This window comes from Anser brachyrhynchus, assembly GCF_964034855.1.
Source record: "Anser brachyrhynchus genome assembly, chromosome: 1".
Taxonomy (NCBI): Eukaryota; Metazoa; Chordata; class Aves; order Anseriformes; family Anatidae; genus Anser; species Anser brachyrhynchus.
The window spans coordinates 179,881,880-179,902,732 of record NC_137694.1 but is presented as its reverse complement, the minus strand read 5'-3'; the positions used below and the strand labels follow the sequence as shown (position 1 = coordinate 179,902,732).

At 40.8% G+C, this 20,853-nt stretch overlaps 1 protein-coding gene across 1 annotated transcript in view; it reads left to right on the top strand.

The window, feature by feature from the left end:
- Positions 1-15,956: 15,956 nt before the first annotated feature.
- Positions 15,957-20,853, top strand: part of VWA8 (von Willebrand factor A domain containing 8) — a 195,799-nt gene continuing 190,902 nt past the window's right edge. Inside the window, exon 1 of the mRNA XM_080554946.1 lies at positions 15,957-16,208. Within this exon, the coding sequence (XP_080411072.1) occupies positions 16,079-16,208 (130 nt within the window). The 5' untranslated portion in view covers positions 15,957-16,078. The remainder of the gene's footprint in view (positions 16,209-20,853) is intronic.

Here is a 20,853-nt window from a genome sequence, read left to right as displayed (position 1 = left end):
ATTTCTCATTCTCTTTTCTCTACAATCCACAAAGTTTGGATTTTTTTTTTCCTTTCCTTTTTTCCTTTTTTTGGGGGTGGGGTAGGGGATACTGTTTTCAGCAAGCCTTTGGAAAACTGCTTTTCAGCTAGCACCTTAGAAAGAAGTGGTATTAGATGCAGTTTTCAAACAGAAAGATCATACAGAAAGTGTGGATACTCTATAAGGCATCTTATCTGGCACCTCTTGGCAATCGGGCTAAGAATTTATAGCAATCAAAAATTAAGACACTAATCAGTGGTTTAAAAATCCACTAACTGAAAGATGCCTTATTATCATTAAAAGGTTTCTTTATTAGGTCCTAAAGGGATTTGCTCTTTTTCTGCAGTATGTTATCATCAGTAATTCCAAAGCAAACATGCATACCAAATGACAACCATTTCCGTATGACATGAGGTTTGCAGGAGTGGCAAATAGTACAAAACACAGGTGACTGAGCCCTCTTGATCATTTGATAAACTACCCATCAAAGTTTTAGGGCAGCCACCTATGAAACAATACTTTGAAGAAGAAAGCAAAGCATCTGAGGTCATGGAAGCTAGAGAGCTGAATATACGCTTTCAGCCTGATCCTCTTAGTAAGGGTGATCACTATTTTTACCATATAGTAAGAATCTAAATAGGAAATTATACTTTTTTTTTTTTTTAAACTGCAATGCCTATTTTTTAATCTTTTGTTAAATCTAGGCTCCTGCCATATGCTCTTAGTGTTTTTCTGGGAGCTGGAAGGGTTGAAAGGCCCTTTTCTGATATTTGTGTTTTGCCTATAAGTTAATGCAAAAGAAACTCCTGTCCTGAGTGAGAAGGAAAACTGTTCATGTCTGTGACAAAAGGGCTGAGCTTGTTGCTCAAAATACTGATTAAGTTTTTGTCTCCATTGAAAATACTGGTATCAGCTCTCAAAAGCTTGCAATATCTCAGTGAGATATACCCCTTCTGTGAAGACCAGTTAGGGAGTTTTTTCTTGGTTTTCTTTGTTTGCTTTGTTTATTTTACAATTAAATAGTGTAGACAAAACTCACTCCTTTGAGAAGCCCAAAGCATGGATTTTACTTCTGCTGATCGCAGCTATGAAGGTGAGGAAACCTCAGTGCATGGGCAGAAACCACTTTCATCTGTGAGTTCATCAGCAGGATTGTCTCTCCTTTTTAACTTTGCTTAATACTGTGACTGAAATAAGGACAACAGAGTCTATTTTTGTTTTTACATGGAATTTATTATGTCATTGTAGCTCGGTAATTGAGTTTATGTGGAATAAAACAATACAGAATTTCAACCATACTTTAAAGTCTGTCTTGCAAATCAGTGTCATGTTGCTACTGGTTTAAGATCAGTGCTGTCAAATATAAAGAAAACACAGGAAATATATCCTTCTTTTTCAGGAAATGCTTGTATCATTGAGTCGGTAAAACTGTTTCAGTTTAAGAGAATCAGATTTAAATACTACTTACAGACATGCATAACATCTTAGAGCAGCAATAAATATTATGGGTATATTAAGTGATTGCTTAAATTCAGAAGCTAGCAGATGAACTAACTGTGTTAGTTTTCCTCTTCCTGTACATAAGACAATATAACAGCTTGAGGAAGCATTTGCTTTTAAAATAAAATTCTGAGAAGATTTTCTGGAAATCTACTTTCTTGACAATATACCAAGTTTGGGTCTTGTGCTCTATTGCTCAGAATATTTTTATTCTCTTTATATATTAGATATATTTATTAAATGTTAGTTGAAGTGAGGAAAACGGAGATAGCTGTTTCTTTTTAAGGGAGATAAAGAACACTTCTTAATTTTCACAAACAGAATTGCTGCTATACAATTTTGAATCCTGAAACATTATTTTAAATATATATCTAAGTCAAAACATATGTTGTATCACTAAACTGATGAAACTACTGATCATAACCTTACAGCTCAACTTTTACTCTCTTCTCTTGTCCTATAACTGGGGACAGGTTACAAGATACGGGATGGATTCCTCATTACAGCTCAGCCTTGCTGAAAAGAAGAGGATAATGGGAATGTCAAACTTTTAGCTTCTGCCACTAAACCCACATGTTGTTTAACTCTAACTGTTCTGCTTTGTCCTTCTTGCCATGGTTTAAAGGATGATCCTGGTCCCACTTACCACTGCCAGCACTCAGCCCACTTACACATAGCAAACTAAGAGAAAAAGAAATAAAGAACAATCACGCTGGATCTGTGACAGCCAGGGAGCTTTCTTCACGTACCAGTATTCTCAGTACAATCACCTTTATTGTCCCATCAGGACTTTTCCAAATCTACCCTAAAACATCGTTCTCCTGCTTTGTAGAACCTCAACGGTAAGCTTCCAAACATTATTTTCTGCTTGCATCTGTCTGCCGTTTTGCCTCTCTCTCTTCCAGTTTATTTCACATATTCTGACACAATCCAAGAAAACAACAGATGGCAACTTCATCCAAGTGGGTGTTATCCACTAGGGACTGCAAAACAAGAGCTTGTTTTCCATTAACTTCCTGCCTTTCAGGTTAAAAGTTTCAGATGAACCTACTAAAATTTTCCAACCAACATGAGTCTCAGAAGCAAGTTAGGATAGAGTGGCTGGTTTAGTCAGAGAAAGATCTGCCTTTAACTTCAGTAAACTGATATTGACACCTGCCCTCAAACAAAATTTTGAGTCTAACCTATATCGACAAGATTTAGATTTGGGATTTCTAACATGCAATGTATGAGTAGTAGCATTGATAATACACTCCATCACGAGAAACAGACATAGTGTAAAAGAAAACCAGACGAATGAGGAGGTAGGAAACATCTGGTAAAAGACAGCTGGCGGGTTAAAAGGCTTGGGAAAGATGGGGAAGAGGAATGGAAGAATTAAGGACAGAAGGAGCAAAAAGGAAAGGGGAAAAGGAACCAAGGAGTAAAGAGGGAAGGAAGGATGGAAGGACGGAAGGACAGAAGGAAAGGAAGGAAAGGAAGGAAAGGAAGGAAGGAAGGAAGGAAGGAAGGAAGGAAGGAAGGAAGGAAGGAAGGAAGGAAGGAAGGAAGGAAGGAAGGAAGGAAGGAAGGAAGGGAAGGAAGGAAGGAAGGAAGGAAGGAAGGAAGGAAGGAAGGAAGGAAGGAAGGAAGGAAGGAAGGAAGGAAGGAAGGAAGGAAGGAAGGAAGGAAGGAAGGAAGGAAGGAAGGAAGGAAGGAAGGAAAGAAGGAAGGAAGGAAGGAAGGAAGGAAGGAAGGAAGGAAGGAAGGAAGGAAGGAAGGAAGGAAGGAAGGAAGGAAGGAAGGAAGGAAGGAAGGAAGGAAGGAAGGAAGGAAGGAAGGAAGGAAGGAAGGAAGGAAGGAAGGAAGGAAGGAAGGAAAGGAGGGTACAGAGTGTAGAAGGGAGTACTTATTCACACGGTGGTTTTGCTGAATTCCTATTCCTGATCCCATTTTCAATTCTTTAAAATTCAGAGCTTCCAACTGTTCCAAAAAACATTGAAAATAAATGCTGTAAAAGAGTTACAAACAATAAGACAGACTTTTACTGGATTTCTTTGTGTGGCAGTGGGGTAATATCAGTATATTGTCCTTACAAGAAAGTAGGGAAAACTTCCCCTTCCATTCCTCAGCAAAAAATAACTTTTTAATGAGCGAAGAAAGAGAAGTGCAAATGCTTCAGGATAAATATGGTGATTAGCTGTGAAATAGGGAAGTAAGCATATGAAGCACCAGAAAATTTAGCTCAGGTCACAGATGACGTTTCGGCTTTTTCTTATTTTGCTAGGTCTGCTCAGCCTACAGCTTAATCAGTACAGCATGCTACAAGTGATATAATTAATAGCTGCTACTGAAGACATATTATTAGAAATAGTGTCAGAACACAGAAAAATTACTGACATAAAAGCAAAGGTAGGTGATCATCTTTAATGCTGGGAAAAAGGGAGAACACAACTGAACTGGAATACGGGACAGTTACATTGACAACGCTGTTGACACCACACCAAGAGGTTTCAAAAGTCATACAAAAGGGAGCAATTCAAATCAGATAAAGAATTAAGTAGTTGGGTTTATCTCGCTTACATTTGGATGTCTTAAGTAACCCATTCAGATACTGAGGCAAAGTTCCCACTAGAAAAACGTGGATGTTCTGAGAGAACAATTCATCTGAACAATTCATCCGAATGCAGTTGCCTGCCTTAGGTCAAAATGAATTGCCCTTTCATGGTATCTATTTTTTTTCTCTGGCTATAAAACGGACCTTTGGTTGACTGCTCACGCTCAGATGACTAACTTCTATTTGCTCACGTTAGGACAGATCAAGCCCACCCAGAATATGAAGTGTCACTGAGTAACACATCAAGAACATGACTGACATGAGAAAGACTTTTGTTCTGGGTCTGAAAGGATTGTAGTGGGTTGACCCCAGCCAACAGCTATACACACATGTTGGTCGCTCTTGTTCTAAAATCCTTTATTTTGTCTGTCCATTAGGAAGACTTTACGTATTGGTCAATCCTGTAGAATTAGAATATTGCTAAACAATTGTTTACATACCCCTGGAGACATAAAGGCAATCTGAAATACTGCTATAATTAAACTTATTTTGCACCGCACATTCCTTCTGTCCAGAAACAGTAGGAATATAAATGATGGCTCTTTCACACTGACTTGTTAATAATGAGAAATCCTTCCAGTACCAAGAAGTAGGGTTTATGAAACACAGATGTGATACTTTTAGTAGAGTCATTTTGCCTGAAATAACATAATTAGCAAGAAATTAAAAAATTAAAACAGATAACTGGATTTCCTGATACGAGCAACAAAGTAAGATGGTAAGAAAGTTGAGTAAATCAATCATTAAAAGCAATAGGAATTACTGTTTTTAATTTTACATACTCTCCTGTGTTCCACTTCATTTTTTTCTGTGATTTCAGGGCAATGGTTCTTCAGTTTGTCTCCCCCTGGTGGAATACCCCTTCTGTGTCTCAGCAAAATCTTTAATCTTCAATTTTTCTTTTCCTTCTTCATTTTTACTATGTGGTTCCATTGTTATTACCATAATGGAATAATCTATACACAGCAGTGCCTCTATTCCAGCCCTGATGACTACATCTTTCAAGTTTATGTGTGTTCCTATTGCCCCAGGTATTGGCTGTCTGGGCTACAATTTATGCAAAGTGTTCTCAATTCTCCTCAGCTTAAATAAATATAACATATTGTTTTTCAGTGATTCTTCTGTCTCCCAGATCAGTTCAGAGACTGGCTCAGCATGAGCAGATTCTTCAGTGATCTGAACTGGACCTGGTGAAACAAAGAAGACTTAAAGCTAGTCACTATTAAATCACATCACAAATTTGGAATATCTTTTCTAAGCTTCCAGCAAGTATAATCTTTCAGTGTCATAGATATATTCTAGTTCTTGATGGATTAAAGATAACGTGGCCTACTCTATTTTTCAAAGGATCCCTCCATAAATTTGGGTGAAAATATATATTTATTAATAACAAGCACGGAATCTGTCTTGGGCTTATTTGCACTGACAGTGGTTGCTGAATATTATTAGCATTAGCGTGGGCTGCCAAGTGTCTTTGTGACTGCAGTATTTTATAGGCAGAGGGAAGTTTTCAGGTTTATACATGCAGGTAAGAAGAAGGAAAAACCCATGATTAACCGCCACTTCGGTGTCTGAGGGGGCACACCTCTTCCACAGCATGAGTTTTTGTCCTGTGAATTACATTCAGACTGTACTGTTGATTTTCCTTCCTTTTGTGCTCTTTCCAGAGGGCATGGCTGTTCAAGTAGGACATTAAATAGAATCTGTTGTAATTAAGCAATTAGCTACACAATTAAGTCTTGAAATTAGATAAATGCTGTACCCAGTAACTGCTTGTGAAGTGAAAGCCAGGTCACTTGTTCACTGGGCCCCCACCTTCTCTTCTTCAAATGCCCTCTAGTACTAATGGTAATGATAATTTAAAAATGAGAGCAACTAAAACTCACAGAACTGTTAAGTTCCTGCATACTGAGTTACTGAGCCAAAGTGCTTTTACTTGGACACATTGGCTCCCATGGGAGTGTGCTGGTTCATTTTCCACCAGCTCAGAGCAGACAGAGGAACTCATACCTACCCCTGCTTACCTGTGGTGACCTAGGAAGAGATTTCAGATGTTGATTTACCACAAGGAATAGCATTAATACGCTGCTCTCCTTACCTTTACCTACAGTATTACCTCCTTCCATACAACACCGCGCAACTGCCTGGGCTGTCAGACGCTCCTTGTGCAATGTATGTCAAGGCCAAGCCCACTCAGATCTTGCAAAACAAATCCTTCCTCCCGTGAGCTCATTTACTGTGCTGCATGGACCAATTCTGCTAACGCCTACCCACAGGAATAACTACTTAGTCTTTGAAATCAAAGTATGACTGACTAGTTGTATGCAAACTGGGTTAAGCCCTTGAATTCTGAGCTTTTGAAGACAAAACTGCATCTGACATGCTTTGCAATGCTCTTGAACTACTCTAACGTATTATGAAGTTAAGAAAATAAATGTAGGAATGAATGTGAGGCTTTTGGGAAGTCCTTAAACTGACCTTCTGCCCAAACGGATGGTGAACACTGAGAAAGGAATGATGAATGAATAATAGTGTCCTGAGCGTGAATGAAAGCTCCACAATCCCATTTAAGCATCCTTAGAACATTAATCCATTTAAGATATTAGGACAGCAAAAGGCCGTTGCTCAGGACAGCAAGTGAAAGTTGAGATGGGCTGGGTTGCTCCTTCCAACACAGAGAGATACCATATTTCAATTTTGAAAACATGTTCAGAGAAATTTGAGATCTTTTATTGTTTAGGGGGCTCCGTTGGGGGCTTTAAAAGTGTTTGTTTCGAAAAGAAAAAATCCTACAGCCACTTATAAAAGAAAGAAAAAATACAGCTCTGAATGTATGAGCTCAGCTTGTACTGCATTACTTTAATATCCTCATAATTACCATTTTCACATCTATTTCACTTGTCATAAAATTGAATCTTCCCAGACTGTCTGATAAAATTATATAGTTAGCTACCGTACATCAAAGACAGCAGGTGAAAGCAAGTTGCATATTCACACACTGAAACTCTGGTTGACCTAAAAAGAAAGAGATTTTTTTTTTATTTCCTGCCTTTTCTCTTGGAAGCTATCCTCACCCGTTGCAGTTAATGTTTCTAATTTCCAATTTAAACTGTTTCATCTGAACATAACCGAGAAGGAAAACAAATAGCTGAAACAACAATCGGATTGTGTAAGGTTTGTCTTTGTCTAGTTTATAAAAGACAATGCTGCATTACTGCAAATACTAAGAGAATTCTAGGATCTGTGCAAAATAATCTTGTTCAGAGAAATAAAAGATTGTACATCACTTCAGATGAGAAATGAATTATCAAACATATTTAAGGTCTTTTCTTTTAGAACGAAAATCCCACCATGGCATCATGACAGCTTTTTTTTTTTTTTAATTTATTTATTTTTTATGTTGTTTATTAATTCTTAAAGATTTTTAGTTTATTCTTAAAGTACAGATTTAACCAATTTTCGTTTTAAAATTCCTGGAAAAATAATCATCTCCTTCGTCTTAATTTATATTAAAGCCGAGAGATTATATCAATGCAACTCTGTGTGGGATTTCAAATCTCAGCCCAGGTCACTTAGATCCGTTTTATACCTGCACTTGTGTGCATGCACGGTCTGTGAAGGTTTTCATCTGGTGTTCATGCAATGCTAATGCAGTCGTGATGTGCAGGCCAGAACGGTTTTTCCCACAGACGACAGGACAGAAGGCACAATTTTGTGCAGTTTTTTTTACTTCGACAAGGTCGAGGGGTCAGGCAGCTGATCACTGTTGTATGGCCCCAGAACATGTGCCAGCAGGGTATTCACTGGCAGCTCCTTTCAGCAAGGATTTAGGATATTTGTGTGGCACAGTTGGGTGCTCACCTCAGCCTTCGTTCTGGGCTAAATCTTACACTGTGTGGCACTCACAGCTCTACCCCGTGGTCAGCCAGGCAGGTTGATGATTTTTTTTTTTTGGTGAAAGTAGTGCCTACAGAGAGTTCAAAGGTTCAGGAATGAGGCAACAACTATTTTCGTCTTTGGGATTGTGTAACCCCCACAAATGGCCTCAGGCCCTACCGAACTAATGTTGCAAGTTCCGCAGCCAGAGTAAAGTTAAGTTTTGTTCGTTAACAGCAAACATAAGCTAGTGAGATTGCCTCAGAATTGCTGTAAATTTAAATAACCTTTGTGATGCACAGAATTAGCCTGAACAGAACAGGGACAACGCTGAATTATATGGGAGTAAGATTAATCCTGTCTTCGGGAACTTTGGCATTTTGCCTGATGATGTTATCCCACCAGCACATGTTGTCTGTGACCCTTTGCAGATTATTCTGTGCAATATTCTGGAGATAGCAAAATGCAATCTATCAAGACATAAATGTTAGGAAAAGCCAAGGTGTTTATAACTTAAAAAAAAAAAAGGCAATCTATCACTTCAATATGAAAATGGATAAAGATTAATTTCAGGTAATTTTTGATGAAATATTTTGCTTAGCTCTTAATGTGACAGCTCTATCAATATTTTGTGGCTACCTTTGAGCTGTGGGCTTAGGAAAAGCTTTAGGGTATGGGTACGTGGGATTGTGAGGGAACTACCACATTTTACCAACCTACTACCCATCCACTTGACTAACCCACTTTTTGTACAGTTGTAGCCCACCCCAGTAATAAATTAAAATACTAAATACAAACCAGTGACATTTATTTAGCTTATATTTTATATCGGCGTTGGGAGCATACCGTTACAAAAGTTGTTTTATGGAATCAAGACAACATGAAGGACACAAGGAAGGACATTGGAAATCTTTGCTAATGAACATATGTTTTATGCAAGTACAGCTAAACAGAGTAAGCCACAAATGATCTGATAACCCACACTGGTGATTAAAACACGCATTCATGAGTTCCCTAAATGGAAGTAGTCACTGCCTGTGTTGCTCTCCAGCAGGAGAGAGAGGATCTTGATGCGTGTTTTTCCTTCTCTCTCTTCTTGAAGGAGTCTTTGTCTTTTCTCATCTTAGTGCTATGCTACCTACTCACTAAGTCCGTCAGCTCCCATATACACATTGTTAATGCACACTAGACTTTAACAGCATATGGGTATCTGTGAAGACAATGAAATCATAGTTTCTAATCATCTAAATGAAAGTTTTCACGTCTTCAGCAGCTTAACTTCAATAATCTAAGAATATGCTTAAATCCTACATATCAGCAAAAGATTTGTTCCATAGCTGCAACTACCAGCAAAATAAAAGCTTAAACATTTATGCTGCACATGGATAAATGATGAAGAAGTCTGTGCATTATCCTAGGCTAACGTGTATGTCTGAACAGGCCTGAGTATACCCATGGTAAGGGCTTAGGCAATGTTATATATATTTAAACAGCACTTATAACTGGAGTATCAACACATAATTGTAGCTCAGACGCTAGGCTGCAGTCAGTAGGCCCTTGTAATTCCAGCATCACATATGCTAACGCACAGCCTTGCCCCTAGGCAGCCTGCTCCATTTGCTGGAGAGCAATGCCCGAGATATTGCACGTTGCACGTATGGCTACTCCTCCACTTGCCTTATCGCCCAGTCACGAGTCACAGCAGGGCTCCCTTAGGCATGGTGGCACCTTGGCAAATTATGGAGTATTTTGGTACTGACACTAAAAGGTATTCGTCATCATCTCCACCACCACCCATCACCATTTCGGACACAGCTTCTGGGATTCCTTTGGGGATGATGCACATGGTCCAGGGTTCTCTGATCACCATTCGCCTCTGAATCCCTTCTGTTGGATCTCTAACTGTAAACTCATACATGTTGCCCATTCTGTTGATTACTTTTCCCTCAGCACCTGGTCTTGCGGCCTAAAAAAAAACGTGCCTCCCTTTATACATAAACACGTTAACTATTCTCTAGTGTTTCTGCCATGTCCGCAGATTTTCAAAGCTTCCTAACAGGTGGAACGTAAATCCTAAATAGCCAACTGTTTCCTTCGCTGTACAACCTTTATTCATGCCCACCGCAGGTTCATCATGTGCACTGAGTGAGGCAGGATTGCAGCTGGGAAAGAAAAGGGTCTGTAACCATATAATTAAAGGTGATGTGTTAATGCAAAGGAGCCACATTAAGAACACTGGGTAAACTCATTTTTTGCATTTCATTCCTGAACATCAGACTTCATGCAGTTATGAAATTACTGAACTGCTGTTTTAGTTTAACAGAATGTTTTGTATTTTTCTAGAGTTAAACAACTATGGATATGAAACGGAAATAACTCTCCCACCCCAGAGTCCCAACAATGCATTGGCAAGATAGCGCAGATCCCCCTACTACTCAAACTAACAGCATGAGTGAAGCAGACCGTCTATCTTCGGTGGATTTCTCCACTGTTTCTGTCAGCAGCAGAATACTGGGAGCTCCAGTGTTGCCCAGGACTTGCAAAATATAATGGTCATGGTACTTCCAGCCCGTCTTAACCTCATCCTTCATGACTTTAGTTCTGCTCTCAGTCTACATGGATGTGACATCTAGCAGTTTCACACACTCCTTCCCATTTGGGCTTCTTATGCTCAACTGACCACTTTTTAACCATTCCTTCAGGCTTGGCTCCTTAACCCTCTGCTTCCCCAGCCTTGGGAAAGGAGGAGGAAGACCACCAAAAGCACATCAGAGTCTCTTTGTCTGCAGCGCTCCCTGGCTTTGAAGGAGAAACAAGAGGGGCAAAACCAGTTTTCAGAAATTCAGGATTCAGCAAAAATTGGGGTCATCAAAGAGCAGCTTTCTGAATGACTGCCTGAGCAGAATTCTAGCCCTGGGTCTAAGGCAGAGAAATAGCAAAGCTTCTAGTGCAAGAAATAAAACCACATTCAGGCAGGATGGAGGTTTTCTTCTTCTCTAGTCTCCCCTTCATCCTTCAATAGCACCAGAAAAGGTAGTACGCATTTCCCTCATGAGATGTGGCTCATGAGTAGTATGCATTTCCCTCACGAGTTGTGTAGCCTTCCCAGACATATAGGGGTTACAGCTGCTATTGAGCAAAATACTTTTTTTTTTTCCTTTTCTGAAAAGTGGCTAAGCTATTTTTGTTCAAGTTTTCAAAAGAAGTCTTCAGCCTCAGGCTGAAATTCAGCATGAGAAATTTCTGCCCAAATTATTAAAGAATGGTGGAGTTACAAACTACTGAAAACAGATGGAGTTGGGCATAAGAAATTACAGATGCCATCACTTACGGCCTTTATACTCTGAGCATTTATACTGTAACACATATATGGATGTGAATATGCAGTAGTATTCTGCATAATATTTGCTTTTCTTACATTCTACGTTGCTTTTAAAAAAATGTGTAGGTTTTATGACTGCAGTAATGATCTTAAAGAAATGCACTTCTACGTATAATGTACTTCCAAGCCCATATGTACTTCCTGGCTTGAGGCTGCTAGGTCAACCTTAGCTGCTCTAGTGAGCAATCAGATGGCAAGCAGCTCCTTACCTCAATGTCATTACTTCTTACCAAAAAAAAATAAAAAAACCTATAATGACCTTATACTTACTTGCTGTTTTCGTTCAGTGTAACAGTTCAAACAGCATAATATAGCACAGAGAGAGGGTTCTGAACACATACTAAGAAAGCTAATGGAGTGAATGTTAATTTCTTGAAAGATGTCATACAAACAAAGAACAAAAACCTTTCAACCCTTAACTGAAGAGGCGGTAATTATACACTCATCTAGGGTGGAAAATCTATTATAAACACCATTTGTAGTACAAAACCTAGCTTTGAATCTTGCCTATTTTATAACTGTGCAGAAGAAAAAGGTTGATATTCTAATAATCAAGAGATGTACAGAAAGAAATTGTCAATGAAAGCCAGTTTAGCAAAAAACAGGAGATAAGACAGTTTACATTAGAACCTTAGTATCTTATTTGTTGATCCATTCTTAAAACCAACTTAGATTAAAACAGGGGACAAATTTAGGGTTCAAGTCAACAAAGGAACAGCTGTGCATTTCCATTTTGATTTGATTTATGTTGTTCCAAATTGCTTCCATATAAGAGAAGCACCTTCTGGTATTAGAAAGACTTTCATTATTGTAAATTAAAGTGGCTTCATGGAAATCTGTACTTAAATTTGTTCACAACTGATATAAACCAGAAGAAAACAAGCTGGACTCTCTGCATCTAAAGCAAGCCAGCAATGATTACAGATAGCTTGGGAAAACAACTACACATTTTAAGTGAAGAAAACTAGTTTTGCCTGAGTAAAAAGAGATATAAAAGTAATCTCTTGATCTCAGGAATGAAAATTATTGGTAAGCAAGGCTTGTCCTATGGCTTGTCCTTCTCTATGGCTTGTCCTTCTCCATAGTATCACCAGATGGAACCCACAACACTGGTGAATTGAGTGAGTTCTAGTAGACTTCCTTCTTTGCCTCTTCACACCTTCTGGACATAGTTTCAAAGGAGTTTAACATTAGACCTACCCTCTAGACAAAAAATTAACTGCAAATGAAGACTGACTTATTATTTTAGTTCAACCATAACACTTGGGTGAAATTCAGGCCTCACTGCATTCAAGAGAATGTTTCCTACAAACTTTAGATTAAAACCAGGATTTCATCTCAGCTGTCTTCTATGCTGTTGTGTAGGAGAACTGACTGTAAGTAGGCAAAGATGGTGCATTGTTCTTTGTAGTCTGCACCTGTGTCTAATTTTGTCTTGCAGCTAGAGCTATGCACCAAAGTAGATGACAGCTACTACAGAGATGAGTCTGGAAGCTGTCAACTCAGAGATGTCTTCTGAGTTCCCACTCCGTGGAATAAGTTCTTTTCCATTTAATCAAAGGAAAAGTATTTTTGTTAAGAAACTTCACGTTCTGAATAAGAATGCTGTTAAGCTAGGGAATGAAAATATGAAATAGCTGTTTGTTACCAGTGTTGTAAATCATCTGTGAAAGCCTTCCCAAACACACCAGATGCAGACTGCTAAATCCTTCCACTTCATGACAGGACTGAACTACTTCTCGAATGATGCTTTCAATAGAGAGGAGTAAGCAAGTACCATGTATGTAAATCATGTATGCAGGCACACAGCCTTCAGTTATGGTTAGCAAGTGAAGCAGATGCTATATTCAAGCAATAATGTAATATTGTATAGCTACAAAGAATAGGACAAAGTAGGTTCTATACGTTCACATTATTAAATCATACTAAAATTTTAATTGGTGAAACAACTGACAATATAGCAAAAACAATGCAAAATTCAAGTCGTGCATTTAATTGCTTGCACACATGTGTACATTCAATAAAATGTCCATGCTCATAATTATGCACAGAGATAACAACATTTCCATCATAACTTTCCCAGCAATGGTTTAACAGTCGGTAAATATGCTTTACTTTTGCTGCAAATGGAAAGTTTGAGGCTGTACATAAGGCTGAATTTGAAGTTTTAGAAAAGCTGACTAATTTAGAATTTTAAGATAATACTTTAAAAAGCAAAACATTTTATAGATACATGACTCAGAAATGACTGAAATTTAAAGCATTTAGTTTGACAGGTATATATATACATATACACACACATAGAGGCAGAAAAAGGCTTTCTTTTACTGTGTGAAATTACTGTGAATCCGTACAAAATTTTGAAAACTCTCTTTATTTCTAGTATAGCATAAAATATATTCAGTATTCAGGTTATGTATTTAATTGCTTGGATACTTGTTGCAATTACTACCATTTATTATTCTATAAATAGGACAGAGAATCAATGTGACCTTCTAATTAAATATCCTAGAGTGCAAATATATTTTCATAAATTATTCTATTGTTATTGCATCTCATTGGCATTCTTCTTGGCTCTTGCTTAGCCTATCACAGAAACACAGAATGGTTAAGTTTGGAAGGGACCTCTGAAGGTGCCCAGTGCTCAGCCGCCCGCCCAGCACACAAGTGCTGCCTGGTGCTCAGAGGGAGCCTCCTGCCTGCCCCTTGGTGCCCACTGCCCCTGGCCTGGCGCTGGGCACCCCTGAAAAGAGCCTGGCTGCGGCCTCTTTGCCCCCTGCCTGCGGGGATTCACAGCCCTGGGTGAGATCCCCCTGAGCCTCCCCTTCTCCAGGCTGAGCAGTCCCAGCTCTCCCGGCCTCTGCTCCAGGCCCTTCCTCACCTGGGTGCCCCTTCTCAGGGCTCTCTACAGCATGTCCAGGTCTCTCCTGTTTTGGGGGGCCAGAAGCAGACGCAGAACTCCAGATACTATCTTTAGCCTCCAGCATTCAAGATTTCACTTTACAAGAAATTAAGGCAATATCCATAAAAAGGATGTTTCAATTTATTTTACTCTGCCTTAGACCCAGAAAGCAGGTTCACAGACCTATATTAGGTACTCAGAATAGAATTTACACCCAACCAACAAGACAGCCAACGCAAAACACTGAAGATCATTAAATCTCACAGCTTTGAAGTGTTTAGAGCACCTAATACTGAGCTGCAGAAATGCATATAGGCTCGTTATATGATCATAGGCAGAAATGCATATGATCATATATGCAATATGCATATTGCATATATTCATAACTCAGAACATCTTTTTTGGGCTTAGAAGTCTAAGTTGTCTATGTTTAAATAGATGATTAACTCCCTCTTTAGCAGTTATCCTTTGGGATAATTGTTCAATGCTTAAAACAGGCAGGAAATGGGAGAAAACTTCTCCCAGCCCTGTGGATACTGAGATACCAAAAAAATGAAGTACAGGCAACAAAGACGATGACTTGACTCTGGACTCGACTTTCAGTTAAACTCTCTATTTATCTTCTTACTAGTGCAAAGATCCAAGTCTCAACTGGATTTTCTTTGAAACTAGTCCTAAACCATATCCAAACCATATAAAAAAATATATATAAATATATATTTTTCACATTTGGACCTACTGAAAGTTTCAGCCTTTAACGAAATACTTTTAAATATATTCAAGAGCAGCAACTTTAGTTAAAACATGAAAGTCTGGAACTCTGTTTTTATACCATTATCTTTATAAAAGTCTCATATCTAAACTCTGTGTGTAAAATGTCACACCAGAGGAACTTCAGTGTTGGTTTAAATTCTTCACGAGTGACAAAAAATCATTTTTTTCCAATATATTAAAGAGGTGGCCCTGGGACAGTAGGGCACATTAAATTAGCAAGCTGTGACAGAAATAGAGAAATTAGAAAATACCTTTTACATGTAAATTTATGTCAGGAGCTGCTCCCCATACTTTGTTTTCCGGACTGTTTTAAACTTTTCCGTTTTAAATGTTTTACAGACTTCAGCCACTTCATATAAAAACCATGTCTTTCTCATAGCTAGTACTCCAACCATCCTTACTGAACACAAACCTAAACCTGCCATCTAATACATTGGCAACTCTTTTTTTTTTAATGCCTTGCTTCGCGTTAATAAATTCCTGTCTTTTCTGATTAAAAACTTCAAACTGTTTCTCTGTGAAGCTGTAGGACATGGTTAACTGCTTGAAAGCGACAACGCAGATTAAGTTCTCTCTAAGAGTAGCCCTGTCCAGTGTTTCCTAGGGTGCACTTTTGCACTTTGGTGCACCTGTGTAGTCCACCCAGCAAGATTTGGGCCTCTGCTTTCAGAGGAGCAGCCCTCCCCTTTCCCAAGGGACGTGGAGAAGCGAATACGCCTCGCATTCAAGCAGAGGCCAGGAGAGCCGGGGCTGCTCAGCCTGGAGACGAGGAGGCTCAGGGGGGGTACCCCCAGGGCCTGGGAGGGCCTGCAGGGAGGGCACAAGCCGCTCGCAGCCCTCCATCTCCCCGCTTGCCCCGCTGCAGGCTCGCCCCAACGCCGCCCCCACGCCCGCCCCGGCCGCCGCTGGGCCCGGCTGTAGTTTCCGGCGGGGCGCTGTGCGGCGGCGCTCCTCTCCCCTTCCCTTCCCCTCCTTCCCTTCCCTTCCCTGCCCTGCCCGGGCCGGGCCCGGCGGCCTGCCCTCGGCCATGCAGCGGCAGCTGCTGTGCCTGGGCGGCGGGGCCGGGGCCCCCGCAGCGCGCAGGGTCCGCCTGCTCCTGCGGCAGGTGCTGGCGCCGCGGCCCGGCCGCCCGGAGCTCAGGGCGCTGCACGGCTCAGGTAACTTAACGGGTGTCCCCCGGGACGGGACCCGGTGCCCCGCAGCCCCCTGCCCCGGGACGGCGGGGTTTTGTCCGGGGGGTGTGTGTGCCCCCAGCCCGCGGGGAAGCCCGGAGGGTTGGGCTGGGGGCTCGCGGTGGTGGGTGCCGGGCAGAGGCTCTCCGTAGCTTCTCCTTCAAAATCTGTCACCCCTGGAGAAGCAGGAGGAGCCCCTACTGCAAGAAGTTCAGTGCATCCCATGCCCCTGTCCTGCAGCCTTGGCGCTCTACGAAGGCAAAGCTGCTGTCAGGGCTCCCCAGGCAGATGCGTGTTTGAGTTTCTGGGAGAGGGTTCCCATAAACGCTGGTTACAGCGCTGGGGTTGACCTTGAGCTCGCCCATGCTGGGAAGGCTGACCCGAACTGTCCCCGGGTATCCTCTGGTGCCCTCCGAGACAGGTGACCTGTGCGGAGCAGGGCTGGTGTTCGGGAACGGGGACGTATGCCACGGGTAGCTGGCACTTCTTGGGACGAAAGCCAAAAGCATCAAAACTGCTAAACATAGAGGGATGATGCGTGGCTGTGCATGGACAAAACAGAATCGCCGAGAGGCTCTGGTGGCCGGGCACTCGCTAAAGCTCTTAGTTACACACCTTTCATACCATTTGCCTCCACTTTTATTTCTTGAGTTTGTGTATTAGTTGATTTTAGTTCGTTTTCTTATGCATGCGTTTGCTTCCTTCTTGAGGAGCCTCTGAGGAATAGATAACCACCAAATTATTTCAAGGCTTGTTGAATAAAAATATGTTATCTGTGAAAGATAATGAAAAAAGCTAGGGTTATTTATCTTTAAAAAGCAGGAATAAAAAGGAACAAGTTAACAGTTTGTGCCTGAAGAAGGTGCATCAGGTCCTTGCACCCCATTACAGGGATGACTAACCTTATGAACAAGGAGAAATTCAGTGAAATGAAACAGTAGCAAATGCAATATTACTAAAGGTGCTTCATACAGTACCGTAAAATTCAGTGTTTTGGGACGTAACTGACTGTAACTTAGCAATATTCACGAATATGCTGGATATGTGTATGAATAAGAAAAGTATTCCCAGTTACAATTAATGATGGTAATAGTTTTGGTAGGAGGATTTAAATCTTATGCCTCAAAGCTCTAGACAGTCCTGTAGTTAGAGACAGGAAAAGATGTGATGTTAGAGTTATTTGCTTTCTCAAGTGCTGAGACATCTCAGTCATGATAGTGGTTTGGGGCCTTGATGTTAGGAATGCTGTTCTTTGTTTTCTTTTTGTGCTTTTTTTTCTCTCCCCATTTTATCTTAAAGATGCTCGCATGTCCTCTTGTAAGCCCTATCGGCCCGCGGAGGCTACTGAGGATCTGAAGAGATGGTGTCAAGTGTTGTATGCAATACATATTTCTGCTGTTTCTGTGGGGCTGCTCTAATTGCGACTCCTGCTGTAACAAGGGTCGAGGTTGCGTGTCTCTTCCCTGCTGAAAAGGAAAATATTTTTAAAGGGCTGGAAGCTGTTAACAGTCAGGTAAACAGCAAATTGTTGCATACACAGTAATTTGGATCTGACATCCCTGCCAGGTGTGATACACTCTCTGTGAAGTTTAAACTCTTAAAACCCTTTAAGGGAGAAACTGTTACCTGTTTTTGTCCTGTTGTATGTGAAGGAGTCGTGCTCAGCTTTTCAGCTCTGTCTTGATAACGTAAATTTGGCTTGCTGGTGCCTGGGGAACTGCTTGCTATGGGGGAACTGCTGGAGCTATTCAGTGGTAAAGCTTTGAGGCACACAGTGACCGAAGGGTAATGGGAGTAGCTAGGAAGGGTTTGGGCTTGCACAACTTAGTTAATTAGGGAAACCTGATTTATAGTAGTAAATTATCACGGAAGGATGTCTCTCTGATACTCATTTTTTAATGCAGGTTTCATGTTTCCTTCCAAAAGACTGAAGAAAAATCAAGGTCTTGCAGACTGCAGAGTTGTTTGTAGTGAATTATTATTTTAAATACATTTTAGCTGAGCAAAGTGCAGTTCTCTGGACCGCGGTTAACTGGCATTTAATTACTTGCACCTGTCTATCTGTATGCAGTGCAAAACTTTTGAAAAAGTTCTGATGAAGTAGGCAATATCAGAGATGCCTTAAGGAGTTGGAGGAAACAAATGATGATTTTGGTGAGAAAGGAAAAGGTCAAAAAAATCAGAACAGACAATATAGATGGTATTACAGGCAAAGGAAAGTCTCTCATATGCTTTGTTGCTCCACGTGTTTACAACAACTTAAACTTTTTTGCTTGTGTAGACCAAGATATACTCTAGCTTCACTGACTGTTCTCTGCAGCTCTTCCTGTCCAGGTTTGCTTTCTCTCCAAAACCTGGTCAGTTCCATTTTCTAATCATAGCTGTGTTTTAGGCCTAAAAGATGTCAATAATACGTACAGGAGATTTTGTCTGCTGGGTCTAACACAGTCGGTTGTGAATACTGGATTGGACTTCAAAGGCCTGTAACGTTAATCAGGAGTATACAGATCTAAGTGATCGTGGTAAAAATCTGTCGTCTGAAAGAAGACTGTGAATGGGACAATGTGTTTAGCAAGATTTTTGTATTATTTTTTTCCAGGTCTATCACTGTCCAAAACCAAATGATGTGATCGATGATAGAAGTTAATACACATTCCCTTTTCTGACTTTACCTGGGTCATTATCTTGTTGGAGTTCAAAATGTTGACAGCTGGGAGTGTGGTGCTGGCAATATCTTGTTCATTCACGAAACCCATCTGAAACACTTCCTTCTTTCTCTTAATGTACATGCTGTTGTTCAGTGCCTCCTCAGTTGTACTTATTTGATTTACAGCAAGGCCTTACGAATGGTTGCTGTACCATCACAACTGAGAAGGCAGTGAATGGAAACAGGGACTTTTAAAGCCAGTTGTCCGTGGAGTCATGCCTGAGTTATTTAAAATTATTCTAACATTTAAGAGAGGAAAGGTTGGTGGCAAAAAAATGTGTCTTTTATTAGACCCACTGATATAGCTGGAAGAAAGGGATGAGCTGTCATGCAGATAACCTTCAGGGTATGCATGGTCTTTGGTAGGCTTTCACAGTTGTTCTCATGAGTAAATGTCGGTAAATAGCTTCTGAGTTTTAGTATTTGGCAGTTGTTCAAAATTTAAGTTTTCCCGTTTAGCAGCTATTACAATCAAGGTACATGTCAATGTGTTTTGCAAGTCCTGTCTGTGTTAGTCCAGAAGGCTGAAGCTGAACCTGCTTGGCAAACTCAGGGACTTCCCGAATAGTTGCGTGGGAGATGCCATAGTGAATTTTGAAGGCTCTGTTGTCTAAATTGTTACCTTTTCAGTAAATAGGAACTTTTCAAAACAGCTCAGAGCAGAAGAACTAGGATTCTGGACTTGAGGAGCACAGACTTCCGCTTACTTGAGAGATTGGTAGGCAGAATCCCTCGGATAACAACCAGGTGCCTGGGAGAGGTGGGCCTTTTTTAAAGAAACCTTAATGACAGCTCAGGAGCAAATGATCCTGCAGCGCAGGAGGATCTGGTATTTCAGCAGCAAACGCTTGGCCAAGGAGGGAACCTCTCAATGAACTAAAGCACAAAGAAGGAGCGTACAAAAATGCGGTAAAGAATAAGGACAGGCAACAGAAGAGGACTGTAAAGAAGTACCATTTAGTATGTACAGACAAAATCCCTCCTGTCTGACAGGCTGCGGATCTTGAGTCCAGAAAGACCTAGATAAACTTGAGGACTGGATCAAGAGAAACCTGAAGAAGTCTAAGAAGAAGCGTGAAGTCCTGCCACTGGTCTTAAGTAGCAGCTTTGCTGAAAAGGATGTGGGGCTGCAGCTGATGCTGCACTCTCATAGAGCATAAAGCGAACTACAGATTGCCCATGCTCCTCCTAACGTAGCCCAGTGCAAGGGAGAGTCCATCTCCTGAAGACACACCCGGAATTACATATCCAGTCGTGGGTTCCCTAATTCTAGGCAAATTTTGAGAAGCTGATGAAGTCTGCTGGAGGATTATTTTAGGAAATTGTTAGGGGCTTAGAGCGCCTGCTGGTGAGGAGAAGCTGAGCAGGCTGGGTTTGTTAGCCTTGCAACAGTGGTGCAGCAGGGCAGGAGGTTAGCTGGAAGGGTTGTGGACTGACCATCCTTGAAGGGTTCTGAGACTCCATCAGACAGAGCCAAAGTGGATCTGACCCAGTCTGGTCGCAAGCTGATGTTGAGCAGGAAGCTGGAGAAGATGACCTTAAGAGTCCCTTTCAACCAGCATTTATAAGATTTTTTGGTAACTGATGAAATGGGGAGTTTAGCATTTCTTTGACACGGTAAGCATACTGCTAGGACATATTCTGAAACGTGCATATCAAGCGTTCGTGAGATCCTCGTTTAATTAAACATTTGAAAAACTTTCATTTTACATCTTAAAAGTTTTGCAAGTGAGCATTGTCAGAGTCCCTACGTTTAGGTTGTGCTGTTCGCCCTAATGAGAAGTAGCTCTGGGCTAAGAAATGATTGTAAGCTTCGGTCAGGGCTAGATGTCAGAGAAGTTTCCACGTTCACGTTGTTGATCCTCAAAAAATACACAGAAATGGAGGAAAAGGATCACTTCCTAGAGTAAGCGCAAAGATTTT